The 22,512-nt window shown below is 33.6% G+C and overlaps 1 protein-coding gene across 3 annotated transcripts in view; it reads left to right on the top strand.

The window, feature by feature from the left end:
• Positions 1-10,048, top strand: part of DLC1_1 (Dynein light chain Tctex-type) — a gene marked incomplete at both ends in the record, with an annotated part of 143,019 nt that extends 132,971 nt beyond the window's left edge. Inside the window, 6 exons of one of the 3 annotated variants that reach the window (XM_051212869.1) lie at positions 429-559; positions 1,021-1,227; positions 1,947-2,149; positions 3,927-4,091; positions 5,813-6,160; positions 8,350-10,048. In XM_051212869.1, the coding sequence (XP_051068793.1) occupies positions 429-559; positions 1,021-1,227; positions 1,947-2,149; positions 3,927-4,091; positions 5,813-6,160; positions 8,350-8,638 (1,343 nt within the window). Of the gene's footprint in view, positions 1-428; positions 560-1,020; positions 2,150-3,926; positions 4,092-5,812; positions 6,161-8,349 lie in introns of all 3 variants that reach the window. The other 2 variants (XM_035732900.2, XM_051212870.1) reach the window with 2 other exon arrangements.
• Between the last annotated feature and the right edge of the window lie 12,464 nt (positions 10,049-22,512).

The following is a 22,512-nucleotide window of genomic DNA, read 5'->3' as shown; positions in this document are numbered from 1 at the left end:
TTTTTTTAGTATATATGTATCCTATCCAAATTCCTTCAACATACTCGTTACACAAATTAATAATGATCTAGACTCGGCAGCTTAGTAGATCATGTTTTTGGGGGCATTTAAAGTGAAAGGTATTAGCTCAGAGTTCAAATGTGAATACCAACACTTTAGGGTTCAGATACATCCAGATGACAAATCCTTACAATGAAATACTCATCCTTGATTCCCTTGATAGCCATAATCTATTTTGCTTTATTTCTTGGAAACTGTATAATCACTTTCCCTATCTTTTCTCATGATTTTCAAAGTAAATTGATATTCTGTGTTCTGTCTTTATATTGTTACTATTTGTATTTCTTTCATTCTTGTATATATGTATCTAACACACATTATCATTATAATGTACATATATTTATTCCTCATTAATATTTGTAAATTAGGTGTTCCAAATTCAGTACAAATTGATTTACTCCGTTGGATATTAATTAGTTTACCAGATGAAAATCGTCTTATTCTACAAAAATTATTGTATTTACTCAATCATTTATCACGTCATAGTGATGTAACTGAAGTGAGTGACAGTTGTTCAAATATATTTACTTCTTTTTGATTGCTAATATATTCTTATCTGTCCAGTTTTTTTCTTTACAGTTTTACACTATGAATTGACTTTAGTTAGATAACTAGTTGGAACTATGAAGTATTGGATAGATGTTTCACTCTGTTACCGGGCTCCTTAGAGGATGTACTTATCTATAGCCCTACCAAGGATCGAACCCGGGACCTTCAGGCCTAGAGTCGAATGTCTAGCCTTGAAGTCACTGGGTTGGTATCAGGTGATTAAAGTTCAATTCTTGGTAGGTTCATGCGTGCGCTCTTCTGAGCAATTAAATACTAGGAAGAAATAGCTTTCAAATAATTCCTGGTTTTTATTGGTTATCTAACCTAGGTCAGTTCGTCATGTAAACTACAGAATTTCAAAATCTCTACAAATATCTTACACTAATCAATTGTTGTTAATTTTTATTTCAGATGAGTGCTAGTAATTTAGCTGTTTGTTTTGCACCATCCTTATATCGATTAATTAAGCCATCATCTTTATCTACTCAAGGTGTAAGTCTTAGTCCAAGACGTTTAAGACGAACAACTAGTGGACCAGATCCCAAAGATTTAGCTGATCAACATGCCGCACAATTAAGTTTAAGTGCTATGATTACGTTGGCACCAAACTTATTTCAAGTGAGTAACAATGTGTGTATTTCTATGCATGTATGTATGTGTTTGTTGTGTGTGATCTGTATTAATAATCGCTGAATATTTAAAGGAAACCGTTAGAATGCCTTGAAAGTAGGTACCATTTTGAAGTGGATAAAGTAGTGGAACCAGGGTTTGGTACCTTCTGTGAGATATTTGTCGCTTTCCCAACGCACTTGGATCCAGAGATCCGCTAAAGTAAGGAAATATTCTTCGCTTCTTAAGATCCTTATTTATGAAAAAACCTAAACAATGTGTAATGGTATAAATACAGTTCAGTGGTAACGTCTTACACTGTGAAGCTAAGTGAAACGGGATCGAGTTCACCAGAAACCAACATTTCCCTCAAGATTATGGGTAAACCTAGTTCATGAGTGCTAATTGATACGAAGCCTATATCTATACAATAATTTTCTTCAGTTAAAATGACTCACACACTGACAAACTCAGAAATGACTGTCAGTCAACAACACAAACAGGTACAAAAATAATCACTTCAACACATCTAGACAGACAAAACGTGTCAGTCAATAAGTGACCTCCTATACTGATCAGTTAAGAAAATAGTTCGTTTACAACTAATCAGTAAAATATTAGAAGACTAATTATACAATGAAAAAACTTGTTACTCATGAGTAGTACAATTTCAATCCACAACTATTACGTTTGTTTTTATTATTTTTATTACCACTAATACCATATAGATCTCCTGCTCTTTATTAGATCATTCAACTCTTCTGACTAGTTTAACTCCGTTAGCACAAGATTTAGAGTCATTAATACCAAATGGTGATTGGCCTCAATGGATACAAAATTCATTAACTGATCTTATACGTGAATGTTCTTCATCAAAATCTAAAGGATGGAACACGATTAATCGTGATGTTATGAAGCATTACAATGCTGAGTAAGTTTAAGTAGTTTGGGAAGTATTATGTTCTTTTACTGTCCAGTATTCCCCAGCAAAAAATAATTGAGAGCGAACAGTATTCTGATATTAGAGATTACATAGAATTTACATAAGGACTAGACAAGCATGAGATTGATCACCACCCAGTGATCAATCAATTGTGATTACATAAGAACCTTTCAGTAACTTCTTGATTCGCAAATTAGAACCAACTGGTTAAAAAATGGACCAACCAGTGCATTCTGATTTGAGCCTCCCAACGAATTCAGTATTCAAGACGATTCCGCTAACACAACGCATGTAGAGATGGCTGGACTTTGTGGTTTAATACGAAGGAATAGCCCTGGTTAGACAACTACTGGAAATTAGAAAGCATTGAACAACTGTTTCGTCCTGACCTTGAACTGTTTGGCTGAAGTGGGGATTCATTTACAACACTAGGAATCGAACTTCGGACTTTTCAGTCCTGTTTCGAGTTCATAACCTTCAGACAACTGATCTGACATCTAATAATTTATATCTCTTAACTTCAATCAATTTTTAGAGTTCTAATGGCAAGAAGAAACAATAAAAGAGTATATGAGATAGAAAATAAGTATTAGGGTCGAGTGCAAATGAAATGCACAGAGTTTAAAATTGAATCGAGTGTTTCCTAATCCTCTGCAGTGCGGAAGTTTACATCGTCATTGAGCTAATTCCTTTAACCGTATGGATGACTTTGAAGAATAATTATTGTGGGGCAACGTGACTATAAAAATTGAACTATCGGTTGACTTGCTTACCGTTTTGACAGTTAGGAAAATTATTGCATGGAGACGCGTTTTGAAGAGGCTTGGTTTATTGGACTAATATGACCGGTTTCAAAACAGCAAATAAACATGTATTTATTCATTAGTGTGACTCAAAGTGGAATCTCGCCCCTGGCACACCCATGAATCAAAGTTCACCTGATGAAAACGATACAAAGTTTAGCATTAAAGAGTGTTTTTGTCAATCGCTTTGAAATCTTTTTTAAAGATATCTATAAAGTTATTTCTCTTAAAATTAATCTCCTTGAAAAGAGTTTTCTAGAACCCTCCAAATACTACTTCATGTTTCTCGTTTTGTCATTAATTTCCTATTGAGGAACCCTTAGAGGATATTCATTGTTGGTAAGTATCTAATCTGGGTTTTTCCAGTTCAAATAACGACCACACAAAATAATCCATTGATTAATCAAGTTCATAAATAAATATCACCATCTAGTTGTGTTATGACGAGATGAAAAGTCAAAATTAGATTGATTTACCCATTATCATTTTTGTTCAACACTGATTTTCTGACGCATGTGGGTATCATCAACCACAAACGCAAACGCTTCCGGTTGAAGTCGCTGACTGAAGATCAGTTCAAAGCCCTCATTCTCATCTGCAGTCTCCAATCGCAAAAGTTCAGTGACATCAGAACACAGTCGTTTAGTCGAATGGACCAAGACCCTAAACTGACTCTTAATAATATTCCGAATGAATATCAACGTCTAATTATTCTTCAGTGCGACACTATGATGGTTCCGATCGCCCTGAAGTACATGTAATCCAACAACCACCCAACCCGGCTAAATCCACCCCAACTATATCTAGTCCATCTCACTCGAATTCAGTTCAACAGGCGAAGAAAACTTGCTTCAAACATAGTAAATTGGTTAGTATTAAATATTTCAACATTGAATAACGCTTTATTTCTTCATTTCCTACAGTTTCTATCCCATTCTTTTTCCATATTTGTTGTCAATTAGTTCGGGTGCTAATGAATTATTGGATAATTTTGAAATTCATTACAAAAAAATACCAACTTCAATTGAGTCGAAAATTACATCAAATTCATTACGTTTATGGCGTTGCTCATTGTATATACCTGAAACTAATCCACGTGTAATATTAAATCGATTTGTTGAAACTAGGTAAGTTTATTTCACTCATTTATTGATTGATCACTTCATTAATTAAACATCTAATTTGTAACTTTACTTAAGATTTTTGAAAAATCTTATTAATTCAGTTACTGGGCACATATTCGTTTACTTTACTCCGATTTACACATGATTCACACTCACATTTTCTATTGTCCAAACTAAACCTGGGGCATAGTGATTATTAGACGAACTCTTTAACCACTCAGTTATAACCCTATGAAATAGCCAACAGATTAGTAGTTTCACAGGTTGAAATCATGAGTCAATTGAAGCTAGACCACCATGGAAAACCTGGAAACACTGGACGACCGTTTCGTCCTAGTATGGGACTCCTCAGCAGTGCGCATCCACGACCCCGCACACCGCGGGATTCGAACCCAGGACCCACTGGTCTCGCGCGCGAGCACTTAACCACTAGACCACTGAGCCGGCATCCAGCGGTGTTAATGTATAACTTCAACCAATCCATGAGTTGCGCCACCGTACACCATTGCCTTCAGTGAGCTGATATCTCACAACAGTCCTGGGTTCGAATCCCGCGGTGTGCGGGGTCGTGGATGCGCACTGCTGAGGAGTCCCATACTAGGACGAAACGGTCGTCCAGTGTTTCCAGGTTTTCCATGGTGGTCTAGCTTCAATTGACTCATGATTTCAACCAGTGAAATTTCTAAAAATCTCCACAAAACTTATTCAGATTAATAGTTGACAATATTGAAATAAATAATGAAATGTTGATAATACTCGGCTGATGAGTCCTGAATGGGATGAAACACATATTCTGTATTGAATTATTATTAATCATTGATAAAAAAACAATAGTCAGCCTGTAGTTCCAAGTAATACATACAGACAATTTTCTCAGGTTGCATATATAATCTAATAGAGATTGATCGATTCCATCTCCTAACATCAACAACAGGGAAATATAAATCCATACAAATATGATGATTACATGATTACATCATTACATATTTTTTTGTAATTTTCGGAAATTGTTTTTTGAAAGTTAGTTATCCATAGGTATATCAGCTGGAGCTTCAGAAATTTCTTCAATAATCCTCTTATTATGATATTAGTTCATGATGAGAACCTGAAACCACCCAAATATCATGCTAATAGACAAGTGTTATTAAGTTTTTTGCAAGATGACAATTATACTAAGTGACCTTATTTAAAACCTTATTGCCACTAGATAGTTGTAAAAGGAGTTGAAAGGATTGAGTAAATCTTTTTTATGATCAATTTCCGAAACCCCTTCTGATAATGATCATCCTATGCTCACTAGTGACTGGCTTCAAAAGGTATTTCCTGGAGTTCTAGTGAGAAGCAGTGACCAGTGGAGTTCAAATGGGTCTGTTGTGAGATAGTAACTCGCTGAAGATAATGGTGAATGTGTGGCCTAATTTCGTGGGTTATTTGAAGTTAGACATTTACACCACTGAATGCTGATTGACTCAGTGGTCTAGAGGTTAAGCGTTCGCGCGCGAGGCTGATAGGTCTTGGGTTGGAATCTCACGAGGCGGGGTTGTGGATGCGCACCTCTGAAGGGTCCCATAACTGGATGAAACAGCCTTCCAGTGATTCCAGGTTTCTTATTGTGACCTAGCTTCAACTGACTCATAATCTCAACTTTTAAAATTTCCGAAACATCATGTCTTATTTCTATCCTTTTGCACTTTCTCTCTACATATTTTTCTTCTTAAACCTAGATCATCATGGGATCCAGAAGTTGTACAAATGACAATAGTTGATCAAATATCTGATTGTGTTGACCTTTGCGAATTACATTTATCTTCAACTTATCCACAACCAAAATGTCTATTACAATTATTACGTGGTATACAATATACATTGGATGATGGAAGTTGTGCCATGTTAAGTGAATCAATATGTAATTCTGCATTTTCCAGTACAAACACTACTCATTCTTTAACAACATTATCAACAAGTCAGTCGATTAATGTTCTAGGTCATGTGTATGAAGATCATGTCTATATTCGTCCAGATAATAATGGTCGAGGTTGTCGTGTATACTTATTATCTCGAGTTGACGTAAAGTAAGTTGTCTTGTTATATATACATTAAGAAAAAAATGGAATTCTTAGATTTAATAAATCCATAAAACAACAGTTCTGACTCAACGATTCAATTGAGTCATAACAACTCATATCAGTCAGTCAGTTAATTAGTTATATCTAATGTAGAACCTGGCACATATATGCATCGATTCAAATTGCCCCATCATTTAGGCATAACAAGATGAAATTATCAAGACAGAGTATTACAAGTTATTATCTGGGCAACGTTAATCGATATCATTTGCGAAGTTCACCATTCAGAATTCCGATTATAATTTTTCTACTTCACTTTTCTAGCATCCTTAGCCTTAACCAATGATACATTCTGACCGATACAACTATTCGTGATCGGATATAAGCTTTGCTCCTATCGGTCAGTAGGTCAGTCAGTTACAACATAGGACCAGGCACATACATGCATTGGTCTAAGTTGCCACACCTCATTAGCACAGTGAGATGAACACCGGATTCGTAGAAGCAGTTAACTCAATGGTGTAATATATAAAGGAAAGATTTTATGTAAGGATATAGTACAGAAATCCTATTGGTTCAGTGATACACATGCCATCTCCTATTCTCAACCTTGAGTTTGAAAGTGAAAACTCCAGCTAAGCCTCGATTATTATTTGTTGTAAGCAAACTAGTAGAAATAATGACAATATTAGTGGTTATAGGAAAAAAATTGATGTCAACAAAATGGTTATTCAACAAGAACAAATGATATCATAGAATAAAACAAAACGCCAAGTTTTCTTTTCTTAGTAAGGAAAGGTAATACTCTGAGTTAATCAGATACAAGCCAAGCAAGAGATTTTGGTAGGCTCGTACTCTTGGTTTCCTTACTCGAGTATCCGGTTTTGGCATATATTTAGGAAGCTTATGACTAGGACAACCATTCAACATAATAAATAAATACCTAAGTCTGTCAAACCTAAAAGGTTATAATCTATTTCAAAGTTGAGTACCGCATTGAAATTATGATTAAATAGAAAAATCATCCTCTAGATCCTTCAGAATAGCTTGGCTGAAGTCAATTAGTTACTAAACTGTTTAAGTTTTTTTCAGAACAGACACGTTAATAGTTATACAACTCATAATAAATAGTTCAATTTATAGGTCTGTATTTAAGTTGATTTAGAATTGATTGGGTAATGATCAATTTCATGTTTGTTTGCTGATAGATTTCTATCGAACTAGTTGTAATGTAGCCACTAGTCTAAATAATTCAACTTTTTGTATACCATATTGAAATGTTAAATTATCAGGGGTAGTCGGTAAGAATCCCTGAAGATACATTTCACACTAGTTGGGACTCGTCAACAAAGCAAATCTGTAGTCTTGTGGGAGCTAGTACTCCCTATGTGACTCGGGTCTTATTCAATCTCTTTCTAATTCTGATATATTACCACTGGATTATTCAAGCAACAACTGACACACATTCAAGGTGGTAAAAATCTACGACAACAACAATAGCTAGCACTTAGCATAGATTAAGTTAAGAATAACCAGTTCAATATTGGTTAGTCAGATAGCATTTACTTCAATCGATAAATTACAAGCAATAAAATAGTGCAGTTTGTTATAACTACTCATAAGCTAGGATTCACAAATCTCATATGGCAGATAAGAATCAAACTACAGCTGGTAATGTAAACCATACATGAAAACGCATGATGTACATTTATTGAGAAGTATTATCACAATTTATGTAACATAAATTGGACATTAAGTTTGGAAAATAAGTAGATCATTAATAACAGAATAAAGCATAAAAATGGGGTAGGTTACACAAGAGTTGAAAGAATATGCAATAAAAATTTGGACATAAACCATTATAAACTGATATATTCAGTGATTAGCTTAGACTTATGGAGTATTATTAGTCCTCTATTTCATTCGTGTTCACAAAATTTGTTCATAATTATGCTAAGAACAACGTTTATTTCTGTCACCTTGCCTACTGGTACTATCATCAGTAGTATAAAATGTTTACAAAAATAAATGGGGTTTATATGCGATGTTCGCTGTAAATCATTCGATACATAGGTCAAAGCAAATAAAGTAGTCCATGAAACTAGAAAAGGTTTAACCATTACTGTTGATTTTTATCAGTATTATTGGCTTTTAAAACATAATTGTATTACTTATCACTTGATTATCTCTTACAGAGGATATGGACCTGATTGGTATGTGAATCAATGGGGTCATACATTATGTCGACGATTAATCAATTTGCGACGATCACTTCAAAAGTCGAAATCACCAATTTTAACTTATGAATTAGAAGATTCAATATCTAGACCTTCCCCACCACCATATTCAACTATAACTGTCAATAATTTAACAACAACAACAACAACTACTACTGCTATTACTACAAGTACACATATACCAATTTCATCATCAACTACAGATACATCATCAGTATCAACTGATATATTAATTAATCGATTTTAAGTGTGTGTTTTTTTGTTTGTTTATGAAATGTAAACTAATCATCGAGTCATTTCAAATCCACAGGAAGATCTATTTAAATGAAATATAAAATAAAGCCTATTTGTATATACAATTTTCATGTATTTGTACTTATGAATATGAAATTATACAAATATTTTTGTTGTTGTTGTAGTTCTTTTTTTGTTCTTTATCAATATTTTCTTCTTTTATTCAGTTCATTTTTTAAAAAAAAATAAATAACTTTGTTTATCCATCCAGATAACTTACATGTACTAGATACCTATTAAAGTTGTTTTAACATTTATATCTTACAAATTGAATACAATATAATAATGTGTGTGCTTGTGTGTGTGTGTGTGTAATTCCCTTTTTTTCTAAACGATTTTTCATGTTTGTGTTTCCTATTTTACAATGGTAACAATATTCGAACTTTTAGTTTCAGATACACATACACATGTGTACACACACCCATATACGCACGCACAAATACACACACACACACACATGGAGACATTGTAGTACTTGTTTTGTAACTATAATGTTTACATTTAATTTCGTTGAATTTCAATCTCTTCTTTAAGACGTAATTAGAGTTGAAATCTAGCTCACCTCTATTATTATTATTATTATTATCATCATAACGGTGTATAAATGAAGATGATGAAAATCACAAGAGAACTATTTGAAATGATTATCCCAATTGTGTAACATACTGAAATGAATTCATATGTATATTTATATTTATTATATATAACAGATTATGTTGTTCTGATTAGAAGATGCTATTCAAAGAAGAAAGTTTATAATATTGTACATAATATAACAAACAATATATAAAATAGAATTCATTTTTTCTCTTTTGAATATATATACTCTTTCCATTAATCTATCTATCTATCTATCTAATTACTTTCTTTTCTTTTTTCTTTGGCTTTCTGTTATTGTGCACCTCCTTTGGTATTATTGATTTTATCGACTTCTTGATTGTATATTGACATAATGTTGAGTTTTATTACGTAATAGATTATTTTTTAAACCTGATATTACACTTTCTCTAATGATAGTTTTTATTTTAATAATCATAGTTAATTTGTATTTATAATGTAGGGGGGGTTGTTTCTTGGTCCTTGAATGTATAAATCATATAGATAAGTATTAATAGCCTCTCGTTTTCTCGTGTGTGTGCGTGTGAGTGCTTTTTTTGTTTCCTTGATTAACTATGTGTGTGTATGTTTTGTTTCCTTATTAATGGAGAAATACACTCAACTCAGTCCAGTTAATTTGCCTATTTTTTTTATTAATTCCAATCAAGTGTCACCATCATCAGTTTTCTATTATTTTTGTTTCTTTCAATTCATCTACAATCTCATCGTTTTGAAGATTATGTCTTTCTATCTTATTGTTGCTAATATTATTTGTTTACTATATATATATATATATATATATATATATATATATATATATATATATATATATATATATATACACATTTTTTTCGTTTCATGTTTTCTTTCTTTGTTATTTCGTTTGATTAGTTTTTTTGACGAAAGTTTAACAAGTGAAGTGGAGCACAGGCCACCGACCAGAATTCTCTAACCCACTCTGTCATGTGCATTCCTTTACAGTTCTATTCAATTGTTATTCATTCTTCTCATATCTGTCTCCATTTCTCGACGTAATGTGTTCTTTGGTCTTCTTCTTCTTCTTCTCCTTTGGTTTCGAGGATTCCGATTGACGGCTTGACTTGTGACACATGTGGGTGCTTTCCTCAATGTGTGTCCTATTCACTTCCAACACTTCTTCCTGATTTCTTCCTACACTGGAATCCGATCTGTTCTCTCACACAGTAGGTTGTTGCTGATAGTGTAGTGTCCGGTCAACGGATCCGAAGTATTCTGAGTAGGCAACTGTTAATGAACACTTATTTCTTCTGGATGATGACTTTCGTAGTTCTCCAGGTTTCCACCTCGTAAAGTGGAACTGTCTTGACATTTGTATTGGAAATTCTGATATTGGTGTTGGTGCACAGATAGTTGTTTTGAATTGCAGATGTGTTTCAGTTGTATATATGCTGTTCTTGCTTTGCCGATCGGCGCCTTCACATCTGCATCAGATCCACTGTGTTCATCGATGATGCTGCCCATATATGTAAATGTTTTTGCATCTTCCAAATCTTCTCTGTCAAGTGTGATTTGATTGGTGCATGCTGTGTTGTATCGGAGAATATTGCTTTTCCTTATGTGTATGTTCAGACTTATTAGTGCTAAGACTGCTGCTACACTGGTCGTCTTCTCCTGAATTTGTTGTTGCGTGTGCGATAGAAGAGCCAGATCATATCTGAATTCTAGATCGTCCAGCTGCATCCTACCTGTCCACTGTATCCCATGCTTCCCCTCAGATGTTGTTGTCTTCATGATCCAGTCGATCACCATGAGAAATAGAAAGGATGAGAATAAGCAACCTTGCTTGACACCGGTCTTTACTTCGAACGAGTCTGTCAGTTTTCCTATTTCATTCATCAGTTATTTATTAATACTCGATCATCTCATACTTGGTACAGTTGAACTCTACTCCTCACTAGAACTTTGGTGATTACCTCTTGAAATTAATTTAATTATATCAGGCGTGAGGCAGTTAGTTACCTATCAAAGACAATAAATTACGATTTGGCAATATCACGAATTAATTGAAGTTTGACAAGTAAGCCATTGGATATTGACTGATTAGTTTAAAGGTTAATCGTTTGCCTCTAGACTATGAGGTCTTGAGTCCGACCCTTGATGGAATCTTGGATACACAGCTAAGAAGTCTCATACTATCTAGAAATGTCTGTCCAGTGTTTTATGATCTTCAATGACTGTCTGACTTAGGCCAGTTCGTGATTTCAGTGATACTCCATAATTGACTAATTTGTCTATATTATTATTACTGCTATCATAATTATAAACTGAATGGGACCTTAGACGAAGTGAAAGATTCTAACCATACTATATGAATAAACATACATTATGTCTATACTTATGCAAGTCTGCTTTTTCCGTTACAGTATATCTGTATGTAAGTATACGTATGTGCACTGAATGGTGTAATTTGGAATTCGGTAAACCTTCAAAAAACTATTGTACCATATAACTGTAGGCATTAATACACTGAGAGATGGGATATCAAAAACATATTTTTTATTTTGAAACAGCTTACGATTATTTTGAATTGTGTACAGTCGGAAGATGTTTCCTAATATGAGCTGGATCTATGCATCCTAGAAAGCTCAACGCATATTCTTGACAACACTTCAATATTAATCTTTTATACAAGTGAAAATAAAAGCAATGAATCCAGGAAGAGCATGACATTTCAAGGACTCAGAGTTGTAGTATAACAACTTGATCTACATAGTGACAGCTATAGCTTTAGGGCATATAACAAAAGCAGCAAAATGAAAGCATGACTAATCAGTTAGATAATAGAAAGGACCAGTGGGGTAATATAAGTTCAAGAAAATTCGCCGAGGTCTTTTATTCTCATCAGAACTATAATTTAATATCGTTTAGGACTTCGGGGTGATTGAATGCCGTCGTTCAAATTGAAATATGGTTACTAATCCTAGTGATTTTACATCACACTGTATTTTGTTTTGTGACATTGTGGTTTCAAATATTTAACACAACGTCCTACTGAAAAGATTTCATACTATTTGAGTACTTGTAATCCTGAATGGAATGATCCGCTACTTTATACTCTACACAACTTCATCAGTTAAAAATGTTACAGTTTAGTTACTCGATTTACAGCTAAGTGCTTCATCGTGGATTTCAAATCGTTCCACTATGTGTACCATAGTTAGAACAGTAGATAATACAACAACCGTCGTTACTCTCCAGTGATCTTACAAGCATTAGCTGATAATAGCTCTGTATTCTACAGGTATCAGCTTAGGATCTATTCGGCTAACAAACTCATTTTATTTTAAAAAAACAAAACAAAATCCAAATTATGTTAAGCTTTTTAGTTCTAGTTTTCAATCATCAAAGAAGCTAACACCATTAATTTATTTCTATATTTCCAACCATGTTGATTGTGAGATAGAAATAGTTCACAGCATTAGATGACCGTTATGCAGTATTATCATTTGACTGGAATTAATATCATAAACAAGTGAATTTTAATTTGATATCTGAATAGTGTCACATTTATCTCAACAATTGACAGTCCTGAAGCTGTAATTGGAAATATCTGAATAGTTATGGAATAATATAAAACAGGAAACTGCTCAATGTTTCCTAAGTTCTCAATGCTTCTCCTGCTGATGTCAACTTATGATTTTTTTGTAACAAATTATAGTTACCTTGATATCATATTGTGATCAGTAATGAAATCTCCGATGATGGGGAGTTCCATACTAGGACGAAACGGCCGTCCAGTGCTTCGAGGTTTTCCATGGTAGTCTAGCTTTAATTGACACATGAATTCAACTATTGAATTAGTTTGCTTTTTATTCTGGTCTCCATACCAGTGCTCATTGATGATCGCATCAAGTTCTTTCGGTCACTCAAAGATCAAGATACCGAAACATTTAGTTTAAGAAATTCGGTAGAGATCGTTTTTACTTGAAAGATGTATTCATCATAGATTTGTCTCATTTGAGGTATCATGTCATGAGTGAAACGGTTTTCACTGATAGCATCACCACACAAGTCGACTGAAGCTGATATTGTAACATTGAACACTGAGCCAATGATCTTAATGGTTATAGGTTGGCCTCGAAATCTGAAGGTCTGGAAGTGCATACCGTTGAGATATCCAATATTCGGACAAACTAATCTTTTAAATTTAATGATACCTCATTGTGATCAGTTTGTAACGAATACAACTTACCTAGTGAGTTTATTATTCAGTTCAATAGTCAAATATTTAGAAAACTAAAAAAACCTAACTTGACTGATAAAAATCCAATCAACGATTTGTAATTAAACACCATGATTTTATTGACATCATGAACCGATTGATGTTACATCACCATTGAAAACCTGGAAGCACTGGACGACCGTTTCGTCCAGTACTCAGTAGTGTGCATCCACGGTCCCGCCCTCGGGATTGATTGAGATTATACATGAACACTCTTGAATGTCGACCGGCTCAGTGGTCTAGAGGTCCCGGGTTCGAATCTCGTGAGGCTGAATCAAGGATGCTTAATACTGAGGAGTTCCAAAATAGGACAAAACGGTCGTCCAGTGCTTCCAAGTTTTCAATAATGGTCTAACATCAATCGGTTTATTATCTCAATTAAAAACTTAATAATCTTCATAATCCTATACTGATAATTACCATAATTTTAGTTACTATATAGACAATTAAAAATTTCACTTAATTATTACCTAATTATATTTAGAAAATAGCACATCATTAAAAGCAGATACTTGTTTTACCATTATCAATCATACAGTTGTCAATTTTAATTGGTACTAAGATTTGAACAACGAATATATATAAATATATATATGTGGGGGGGAGTATAGAGAGAGGGGGGACAGTGAGAGATCTAAAGCTACATATTTATAATAATTACCTTTTTTTAATTAGTCTCTTTAAGTCACGTGTGCTTTATGGTTTCTAAGATTTCACTTAATTCATTTTATCATAATTATTTTAAACATGTGAAATTTTGGAAAAATTTTCTTGATAGAAAATTAGGAAAAAATGTAAATAAATCAATATATGTATGTAACCTCAGAAACAATATGCATATGAAATATGAAAATTAAACTGGGAAATAAACACTTTTCGTTTGAATTTTTTTTTTTTGAATGAACTCATTTCATGTGATGTATATGCAAGTGTATCTAGGAATGTGTGACATTCAATTTAAATATATAGATGAATTGTAGTTTCTATGATCTAATATGATTTCATTGGGATATAATTGTCACTATGATTGTTATGATCAATAATTGACAGTTTTGTAACATATATCTTGGAATAAAATTTGTTAAAAGTTTGTAATTTCCCATTGTTGATAATCATGACTACAATAGATTAGTCTATGTTGTTATATGCCCCTTAAGAACGTATTGTTTCAATATAGTGTTATGTCACAAGTTTTATCATTTGGTTTATATTGGAATTTATAACTAATGTTTCGTCCTATTTTGGACTCGTTAGTTGGATGTACCTGAACCCCTATGTTAATATTCACACTGGCTACCAATTAGTAAGTTAGTGACTATCTGTTATAACGGTTGGGTTTCCACTTTTACACGTATGGGACGTTAACTTACCTTAGACGAATATCTAAACTAGATTCCCTCCTAGTGTCTATTCTACAGGATGTCAACACAACTCAGATCGAGAACATGTGATTAGCCTGACCATAACGTAAATATATTTCCACACCAAAAAACCGACAACAATCCAACAACAATAAACAATCAATAATAATAATAATAATAATAATATGATAATAAAGATAGGGGAATGCATAATTCATCTGACACCTGTCAGACTATCTACATGTCTTGATTAAGCAGACAACCAATCATTATCTTTCTTGCCCACACATCATTATCCAAACTCAGAAGATCAGCAGATAACAATTTAAAGACTTAAAATTCTATTAGGGTTGTTATAAGAGTTCTAGAAGACGGATATCCATATACATGAACCCATGTTATAGTTTCTTTCATTGTACAGAAAGAACAACCAGTAGAAGACTTCCATAAATCCATGAATCATAAAATGATTATATGTATTCTATAATATTATTGTTTTCTTTCTCATAAACTTATCCGTTTATATAACTGTTTTCCAATTGATAAATAACTGTCTGAAAATCAATCGTGTTACTCGGTTTAAATTCATCTTCATACTAAACTTAACAATGATGGAGAAGATTTGTAGCTCAGATAGATGATTTTGATGGAGTTTTGTTCTCTGAGCTGGCATCAGATAACATGACTAAACCAACCAGCTTAAAGAACAAAACTCCATCAAAATATATTCAAGAATCTCGAGTTAAGAATGTTCTGTTTATTTGTTCCAGTAATTGTGTTTCACTCATTCGATCTTTTATTTTATAATTGGAAGTTTAAAAAATTACAAATTTCCATGTCTTGTCGATTAGGTAAACAAAATACAGTAATATAATTGATGAAAAATTTTTGTCAGTATAGAATAGTAGACATAGTCAGTATGTTGATCATACAAACTATGACTTGTGTACAAAAATGAATGATTTATTTAGTTTTGTTTGTTTATAATATGTGTGATTTACGTGAAGTGGGTTAATTTTAATGAACTCCATACAATTTACCTATTCGTGATAATTTGTAGAGATGCGTTAATGGGTAGTACTTGTGAAGTTAAATTATCAAAGAATAGTAATTGGATAAATGATCTCAGGAACATTTGACATATATATGACCCAATCAAAAGCATCTATCGGAAGCAAAATACAATGTAGATCAAGTATATTCCTTATTCATTATCATGTAGTTGTAATTTTAACAGCTTGCTTGAATATCTGAGCTACCTGTTCCTAGCATCTAGATATTTTAACAAGTTATTTGTTCTCCGTTCGTTTTAATACATCATTGAGTCTCTTAATCACATAACCTATTCAGACGCGTTTGTGGAAAGTTTACAAATTTTCACCGTATGAGTTACAAAAAAATACAATTAGAGGTATCGTGGTAGTTGGCATTATTATTCAGAAGTCAATTCCTGAACTGCTAACATTTGACTGGCGACCACTCGATATTTGTCATTATGATCGATCAAAAAATAAGAAAAAGAAACCTGTTGAAATATTTTGTGCTGTTTATTTATTTATTTATTTGAACACATGAACATTGGTACAAACAGGCACCAAATATATATACACACCACACAAAGCATTCGATTTGTGTGAGGGCTCGGATACTGCTCGGGTACCAAAACCGAAATAGGTGGTTTCCTCAGAGGGCCACACATGGAGCCTTTGACCTGACGGTACAATCCACAACGCAGTGGAGCAACGTATGGAGATGCAGTCACATGATAGCCAGTCACCAACGATTGGTGAATACATCATTTGTTCCTTCAGGATTCTGCCGTCAACCCATGTGCACGATTGGTTTGGAATGAGGGTTTTCCAACTCCCCTAGATGGATTCTCCATATCCACCAATCCGGTTAAATTGCCGGACATTCTCTTTCCATCCTCTCAATTTCGTAAACAACAGAAATGACGCGAGGAGGCAGTGAGTAGGATTTCCGTGGTAGTGGTTGTATGTGCGTGTCCATTTGAGAGCATTTGGAGTGGGAGGACTAACTCTCCCCACCCTCGACCGTATCAGGGTATTTTGGGGCTTGAGTACTGCATGACTCGAGTTTTATAGTTTCATATGATTGAATACTTATGCAATTACTCCATTGATTCCAACTATAAGTAAATTTTGAGTTACTTTGAAAAGATCTATAACCCATAATTTTTGTTCCTTAATCTTTCCATGTTTATTAACTTTTGACATTTTGTTAACCAAATATTTATGAAACATAAGGTATCTATGAGGAATTAAAGAGGAAGAACGTATTTGTAAAGTCTCAGCGAATGAATTTGAAGTAAATCAAACTTTTCGCCTGGCAATCTGGTTCAAGTTTTTTTAAGGAAATATAATCAAACATCAAAATTATCGAATATAAATAGGTACATGGTTCTTCGGTTCACTGTGTACTGACTGAATAGGTCATCCAATCAACGTTAACAAAGTTCAAAGTAGGTGTTTGCATTATTGTGTAAGAGACATGAGATGTGAAATGAAAAGTATGTTAAGATAACAGATTGTGTTTATACTTAAGTGATTTCAGAAGCGATTTCATTCACTATATATTGTCTTTGGTCATAACATTTTGGATTTCAACAATAAAAAATAGAAGACTTCAGGAGTCTGTACAAACGTTTTGGACTATTTTTTAAAAATCAAATTAAGTACGCTGCACAAGTATTAGCCTTTTCAGAAACATTCCACTACAGGAGCAGATATTTCTTTCTATTTAACTTCCATATCATATCGTATTTATTGTGTAATTCAATAACAGGTATGTGTAATGATTTCAAACATCTTAGCAACTAAATATAGGTAGTTTTAACTGAGCACTTAACAAGATCATGAGTTAATTGAAGCTAAACCATCATGGAAAACCTGGAAGCACTAGACGGCCATTTCGTCCTATTTTGAGACTCCTCAACAGTGCGCATCCACGATCTAGCCTCAGGAGATTCGAACCCAGGACCTATCGGTCTCGCGTGCGAACGCTTGACCATTAGACCATCGAGCCAGTAGGCATCCAACGGTGTTAATGTCTAACTTAGATAATTATAATAAGAGCGTTCCGTGTCAAATGCATCCATTGTTATTTACATTATATGCTAATCAATTCTATCACCTTTTGATTAATCATGCTTACAATTACTTTATATACCCAAATGATAAGTTATGTGATACGTTTCTTGAATCTTCCTTGTTATAACTATTACTTTAAAACTACATCATCCGTTTTCTAGTTACCACTTACCATAACACTATTCTATCTAACATGTTGAATTTAATTTGTAATGATTGAAACTATTTTGTCTTTGAATTTTAATCAGTCTACATACTGTACAGATTATTTTTCTTAGGTCCCAAGATTACATAATTGTATTCTATCTACAGAATAAAAAAGAAGTCCTTCACCAAACTAAGTATGATTAAGTTAGACATCATCTTTAAACTATATTCTTGTGTTTATAATACGATAATAACCAATAAATATATATATATTAGATTGGTATTTGGTTATGAATGCTGTCGATGAGTGTTCGTTAGAGAAGAGATAGAATAAATGGGTAATGAAATCTGTTTAAAGTATTGTGATTTTAGAAAGTCTATCATCAGTTTTCCCATTTGAACATTATTAAACTATCGTTACATAATCTCATTTGTCTGGGTGAAAATATATTAAAACTAAAAGATTTTTTTCTAAATCTTTTGCATAGCCATTAATACTTTGATAGAAAATTCTTCATTGCTTACGAATCATTCATCCATAAATTCGCTGAAGAGTTAGTTGGGTGGAGTTATAAAATAATGGTATGAGGAAGTTATAAGTAACAATCGTTATCTATTGAAGTAGTCTTGCTTTGTCAGCTCAATCTGAGGGTTCAATCTGAATAAACTGCTCAATTTTATCCATGTTTGATCATACTTACCACTGATTATGAATACATACTGAAAATCTTAAGGGAACTGATGTTTTCTGTGTAGTTCAAATCCAGATTATCCAGTATTACAATCAGAAATCATATCAGTGAATTATGTTCGTTTCATGAATATGATCATTATCGTCGTTTCTGAACATGTTGATAGCCTGAGAGAATTCAAACATATTAAGCATTTGTGCTCATTTACTGCCTCAAAGCCAAATGATAGGTAAAGAGATGATAAACAAGGCATTTTATTGAGTGAAGCCGGTTATGACTATATGTCATTGTCTGAACCAGAAGGATAATTATATATACACCTATGATCTGTAAATATGTTGTGCGTTTTTTGTTTTGACTATTGAATTTCCTTACTCACTACAGCCTTCATATGTATAGTATTTTGACCAAACGTATAGAAAGCGTGTGTATCTATATTCATATCGAACGGTTGTTAAACGTAATATATGTATTGCCTTTCATGATTTTCAATAGTTGAGGTCATGAATCAATTGAAGCAAGAACACCATAGAAAACCTGGAATCACTAGACGGCCATTTCGTCCTATTTTGATGCTCCTCAACAGTGCGCATCCACCATCCTGCACTACGGGATTCGAATCCAGGACTAATCAGTCTCGCGCGAGAGTGCTTAACCACTAAATCACTAAGCCGGCCGGTATTCAACGCTGTTAGTGCCTAACTTCAACTAATCCACGAAATTGAGCGACACATCCACCATTGTCATTAGTGAGCTACTATCTCACAACTGACCCGGTTGATTTTGTTTATATTAAGAAGAACAATTTGCGGAGAAAAAGTATTTATACATTCTACAAGTTGATTGAGGTTATAAAACACAATTGTAACTGTTAGAGAAATTACAATAAAGATCGATGATTCATGAACAAACTTATACACATTCTATGAAAGTGAAAAATAAATGAGAATGTATGAAAGAATGACAGATGAAGGGGGGGGTTGGACAAAAAAATTACAACACAAAAGTCAATTGTTATAGTTCTGTAGAAATAAAAAGTTTTTATTTTCTCTTGTTGAAACTATTCATAGAATAATACAATTGGCTTCTATCACTCATACAATATACCATTATCATTATGAACTTTGAATTATTCTAAATGTTTAACAAATTTGTTGCATACTTGAACATAAGTCATCATCATATGGTAGTTGAAGTGAATAGGTTTCATCTTTAGAAACACTGTTACCTAAAATTTAAATTTTGGAACAACTGAAACATCATTTTAAACAAAATTTAATAATCGGTATAGGGTTGTGAAGATTATTAAGTTTTTGATTGAGATCATAAACCGATTAATGTTAGACCATTATTGAAAACTTGGAAGCACTGGACGACTGTTCTGTCCTATTTTGGGACTCCTCAGCAGTGTGCACCCACGATCCAGCCTCACGAGATTCGAACCCGGAGCCTTTGGTCTCGTGCGCGAACCCTTGACCTCTAGACCAATGTACCAAGTCTAACATAAATCGGTTCATGATCTCGTTCAAAATTTAATAATAATGACAGAAAAATTCTAAGTATAGGGTTGGGGCAATTGTTTAAATTTATTGGTATCACGAACTGATCTAAGTTAGACAACGTTGAACAAATGAAAGTATTCAACTTTCGTTTGTACTGTCCATGATCTTGAAACTGGGATCAAACACAAAACCTGTCTTAGACAAGAAAGCTTAACCTTTAGATCACTAAGCCGGTATTCAATGGTGTGCATGTCTAAAATGGGTCAATATCAAATCTTTAATTTCATAATTGTTCTTTTCATTATCATGAGTAGACGTGATTTTACATTGAAAAAGTGTTGTGTTCTCACTACATTAATGAATTCTTGAATGGTATATATTTCATTACATTAATAGATAGGAATTGAGAACGTTTATATAGGCTAATGATGAAGAAATATTATGTTTTGAGTAATCGAATTTGATCTCTATGGTTTATGCTCCAATAGTATTATTAAGTAAATAAGTAGCCAGGCATGGGTTGAAAAGAGTCTGTATTTCTTTTTCTCAACATCGAAATATAGTGCATATACTGGGTAGTCTTTTAGACTACCGACTACACTGCAACATTATTCATAGACTTCAATCAACACACTAAGCACTAACTAGCAAACATTAACCTGATCACTAGTCGATGATCAATCAGTCTCTGTCATACAGGTCAATTGTGGCATGAATAGCTTAATAGTAAAGTGTCAGATTGTGATGCTAGATAACGCAGATTCAAATAACTTAGGAATTATATGTAGATCTTGATGATGAATGCTAGCCAGTACGAAAATCATATTGAGTAGGGTATGTTGTTGACCATCTCTGGCTCCAAATTTTTCGGTATTTGACTATCGAAGATTTATAAAATTGAGAAATTCCGTTTAAGTTAAATTAATTTTCATAGAAATGGAATGAACGTTTATTAGTTCATCTTCAGATTTCATACTGAACTGGTTTGACACCTACTTGTACGCATTTATAACTATAATCAATTCACGAAGTTGCCCGATGATGATTCATTTCTACTGGTAACAAATTTTTTACTCCACTGGTTACTTCTCACCACAGCTAACGGTTATAAATTAATGTGAAGAATCGGGATTATGAGTTAGAGTTAGAAGTTAAGCTTAGGGATTAGAGTCAAGGTTTTCATTACTGAATACGGTCACTTTTAATGTCACATATAAACCAGGGCCCCTAAATGCACTGGAACGGCTGAGGGTGAGGAGAGTTAGTCCTCCCACTCCAAATGCTCTCAAATGGACACGCACATACAACCACTACCACGGAAATCCTACTCACTGCCTCCTCGCGTCATTTCTGTTGTTTACGAAATTGAGAGGATGGAAAGAGAATGTCCGGCAATTTAACCGGATTGGTGGATATGGAGAATCCATCTAGGGGAGTTGGAAAACCCTCATTCCAAACCAATCGTGCACATGGGTTGACGGCAGAATCCTGAAGGAACAAATGATGTATTCACCAATCGTTGGTGACTGGCTATCATGTGACTGCATCTCCATACGTTGCTCCACTGCGTTGTGGATTGTACCGTCAGGTCAAAGGCTCCATGTGTGGCCCTCTGAGGAAACCACCTATTTCGGTTTTGGTACCCGAGCAGTATCCGAGCCCTCACACAAATCGAATGCTTTGTGTGGTGTGTATATATATTTGGTGCCTGTTTGTACCAATTTTTATATGTTCAAATAAATAAGGTTTGTTTAGACAGAACAAAAAATGTGAAGTTAAAGAAAGGAACATGGACGTTGTCAAAAGCTCATTGTGTTTTGTACTTACTTCTCATTCGTTTAAATTTCATTCGTCGATTTTGAAACCAAACTTTGACCTAATAATTAAAAGAGTGAGAAATTATAGATTAGTAATAGTATTATTATTAGTAGTAATAGTAATTTGGTATGTAAACGCAGTTTTGCAGTAATTATTTTTATTTAACTGGAAAAGCATTTTCGATTATATAAAATAAGATAAAAAGTGGATTTCCGGCTTACAATGTAGATCAAGATGCGTGTTTCATCCTATTTTATACTCATTATAGATGAATGTATCTGGATCTCTCTATTGATATTCATATCGAGATTCTAATTCAGTATCTTCAGCTTAAAGCTC

Source organism: Schistosoma haematobium, chromosome 3 (genome assembly GCF_000699445.3).
Source record: "Schistosoma haematobium chromosome 3, whole genome shotgun sequence".
Taxonomy (NCBI): Eukaryota; Metazoa; Platyhelminthes; class Trematoda; order Strigeidida; family Schistosomatidae; genus Schistosoma; species Schistosoma haematobium.
This window is presented reverse-complemented; position numbering and strand designations above follow the sequence as displayed.